General features: G+C 41.1%; 1 protein-coding gene across 1 annotated transcript; it reads left to right on the top strand.

The window, feature by feature from the left end:
• The first annotated feature begins 446 nt into the window (after positions 1-446).
• LOC128040436 (uncharacterized) lies at positions 447-2,185 on the top strand. The gene is made up of 5 exons (XM_052629183.1): positions 447-815; positions 942-1,486; positions 1,595-1,710; positions 1,871-2,028; positions 2,117-2,185. Exons 1-5 carry the CDS (start codon positions 447-449, stop codon positions 2,183-2,185), a joined length of 1,257 nt encoding a protein of 418 aa, XP_052485143.1.
• Positions 2,186-3,219: the final 1,034 nt, after the last annotated feature.

Genomic DNA, 3,219 nt, shown 5'->3' with positions numbered 1-3,219 from the left:
ACTATTTCTTGATTATATTTTGTATTATTATATGACACTGACTTTTTGTTTTTTATCTTGATTGCATGACATGGCATTTCATTTCATCATAAAAAGTGTCGGTTCATATTCAGTTGCTAGATAGAGAGCTTATCATGGAAAAAGGGTTTCTTGATAAAGTGGAGGATAATGCGACTGTTCGAACTTGGTCTGAAACAACACAACAAGAAAAGGGTGATAGTTTGGTTGACGGGCATGTATCAGAATTATGAGACTTTACGCATATCAGTGTGACGCAAAATAATTTGCAAGTATTGAAGGAAAATGAGGTCAACAATACAAGTTCATATTCAAAGATAATTACGGTGAATCAGCCGGGAAAAGTGGCTGTTAACCAACAAGGTTCATCAAAACGAGGATCTGATACAAGGCAAAATACGGAGAAGCTTCAATTTACGCCGATTCCGATGTCGTATAGGGAATTATATCAGAATCTATTTAATGCACACGTGGTTTCCCCTTACCACTTGAAACCTATGCAGCCTCCGTACCCCAAGTGGTATGATGCAAACGCACAATGCAATTATCACGCAGGAATCGCGGGGCATTCTATAGAACATTGTACGGCATTCAAGAAGCTGGTAGAAAGACTCATAAACATGGGTATTGTTAAAGTGGATGATTCGCCCAGTACAGAGAATCCGTTACCTAATCATAATGAAAATGGAGTGAACATGATAGGAGGTAACATGGGTAGGAAAATCAAAGATGATATCGCAGAAGTGAAGATTCCTTTGAGATGGATCTGGAAGAAGAAGGTAGAAAGAGGGTTGCTGGTAGTGGATTCAAAAAGAAGCTTTGAAAGGATGGAAAATTACTGTGAGTTCCATCATAAGGAAGGACATGAAATTCAAGAATGCACAGAATTCAGAGCCTTGGTTCAAGGCCTGATGGATAACAAGGAAATGGAGTTTTATCAAGAAGCTAAAGAGGAGGGGAGTATTTGCACATCCGAATCCACAAAGGTTCCAAGAGTAACTAAGCCTGTGGTCATCATCTCGCGGCCAAGGAAAGATGAAGTGAGAGTGCCAGTAATGCCAAGAATCATAATAAAGAAACCTACAACCTTTTCTTACCAAGATAGTAGGAAGGTTCCGTGGAACTATGAGTGCAATACAACTGTCCCTGGAACGGAGACTACAAAGGACCAGGATGTGAGTGCCGATCTAGAACATGTGAAAGGAAGAGCCATGATAGTGGAACAAGAGGGGGAAATAGCTAAGCCTGTGTTGTCTATCAACGAGCCAGTGAAAGAGGAAGAAGCCGTGGAATTCCTTAAATTCTTGAAGCACAGCGAGTACAATGTTGTCGAACAGTTGCATAAACAACCGGCTCGCATATCCGTATTAACCTTGCTCTTGAATTCAGAAGTACACCGAAGTGCGTTGATGAAGATGTTAAATGAGACCTATGTGACCGATGATATTTCTGTTAGCAAGTTAGATCGGTTGGTCAATAATATCAGTGTTGATAATTTCATATTCTTCAATGATGATGAAATACCTCCTGGGAGCGTGGGATCTACTAAGGCTTTGCATATCACTGCACGATGCAGGGGGCATATTTTGCCAGGAGTGTTGATTGACAATGGATCAGCTTTGAACGTTGCCATTATTCACACTCAACAGGCTTCCCATAGACAGTTCACATATGAAAACATGCCAAAATATGGTGAGGGCGTTTGACAGTATAGAAAGAAAGGTCATGGGAAGAATTGAGATACCCCTACTGATTGGCCCAACAATTTATGAGGTAGATTTTATTGTGAGGGAGATCAAACCTTCCTACAATTGTTTATTAAGAAGACTGTGGATACATTCGGCGGGGGCAGTACCGTCATCATTACATCAGAAGCTGAAGTTAGTGTTAGAAGGTCGGCTAGTGACAATTAACGCCGAAGATGATATTATAGCAGCTGTATCCAATGAGATGCCGTACGTGGAGACTAGCGATGTGTCAGCAGAATGTTCATTTCGATCTTTGGAGTTTGTAAATACGGCATTTGTTCCTGAAGAAAGCAAAATTTTGGTGCCTAAATTATCCAAAACTACAAAGATGAGTTTGCAGTTGTTGGTAGGAAAAGGAGCTTTACTTGGAAAAGGGCTGGGGAGATACCTTCAAGGGAGGATTGAGTTTCCAGTACTGAAAGAAAGATACCTAAGCTATAAAGAAAGATCATTCTCGAAAAATGACATTCTGCAAACATCATTCATACGCGTCTAGTTAGGAGCATTTGATTCATTTTGATTATGCCATCCTAATCACTAGGCATAATTAGGTTCATTATAAGCTTTGCCTCCATGGGTTACAGCGAAGTAGTTTGAAAATAACAGATCTTGTCTTCCTGTACTGACGGCGAATCAGATCGAAGATAGTAGTCCTGTCTCCCTGGAAAGCAGTGGAATAGGTTGAAGATTGTAAGTCATATCTCCCTAGTCAGTAGTGGAATAGGTTGAAGATTGTGAATCCTATCTCCCTGGTCAACAGTGGAATAGGTTGAAGATTGTGAATCCTATCTCCCTGGACAGCAGTGGAATAGGTTGAAGATTGTGAATCCTATCTCCCTGGTCAGCAATGGAATAGGTTGAAAATTTTGAGTCCTATCTCCCTGGTCAGCAGTAGAATAGTTTGAAGATTGTAAGTTCTATCTCCCTGGTCAGCAGTGGAATAGGTGAATCCTATCTCCCTGGTCAGCAGTGAATAGGTTGAAAATTGTGAATCTTATCTCTCTGGTCAGCAGTGGAATAGGTTGAAGATTGTGAATCTTATCTCCCTGGTTAGCAGTGGAATGGGTTGAAGATTGTGAACTTATCTCCCTGGTCAGCAGTAGAATAGGTTGAAGATTGTGAATCCTATCTTATTGGGCAGCAGTGGAGTAGGTTGAAAATAACAGATCTTGTATTCCTGTATTGACAGCGAAGTAGATCGAAGATAGCAAGTCCTATCTCCCTGAGTAGCAGTGGAGTAGGTTGAAAAGAGTAGATCTTGTCTTCCTGTACTGATAGCGAAACAGATCGAAGATAGCAAGTCTTATCTCCCTGAGTTGCAGCGGAGCAGGCTGAAGATAGCAGATCTTGTCTTCCTGTATTGGTAGTGAAGCAGATCGAAGACACCAGCCTTGCCTCCTTGAGTTTGCAGCAGAGCAGACTGAAAATAGCAGATCTTATCTTCCTATACTGG

This window comes from Gossypium raimondii, chromosome 4, assembly GCF_025698545.1.
Source record: "Gossypium raimondii isolate GPD5lz chromosome 4, ASM2569854v1, whole genome shotgun sequence".
In the NCBI taxonomy this organism is placed as follows: domain Eukaryota; kingdom Viridiplantae; phylum Streptophyta; class Magnoliopsida; order Malvales; family Malvaceae; genus Gossypium; species Gossypium raimondii.
This window is presented reverse-complemented; position numbering and strand designations above follow the sequence as displayed.

Bases quoted from the DNA above. Each gene is read 5' to 3' on its own strand.
- LOC128040436 (XM_052629183.1), top strand. From the start codon at position 447: ATGTCGTATAGGGAATTATATCAGAATCTATTTAATGCACACGTGGTT. The intron at 816-941 runs GTAGTGGATTCA...ATGGATAACAAG, and splicing joins AGGTAGAAAGAGGGTTGCTG to GAAATGGAGTTTTATCAAGA. The intron at 1,711-1,870 runs GTGAGGGCGTTT...CGGCGGGGGCAG, and splicing joins TGAAAACATGCCAAAATATG to TACCGTCATCATTACATCAG.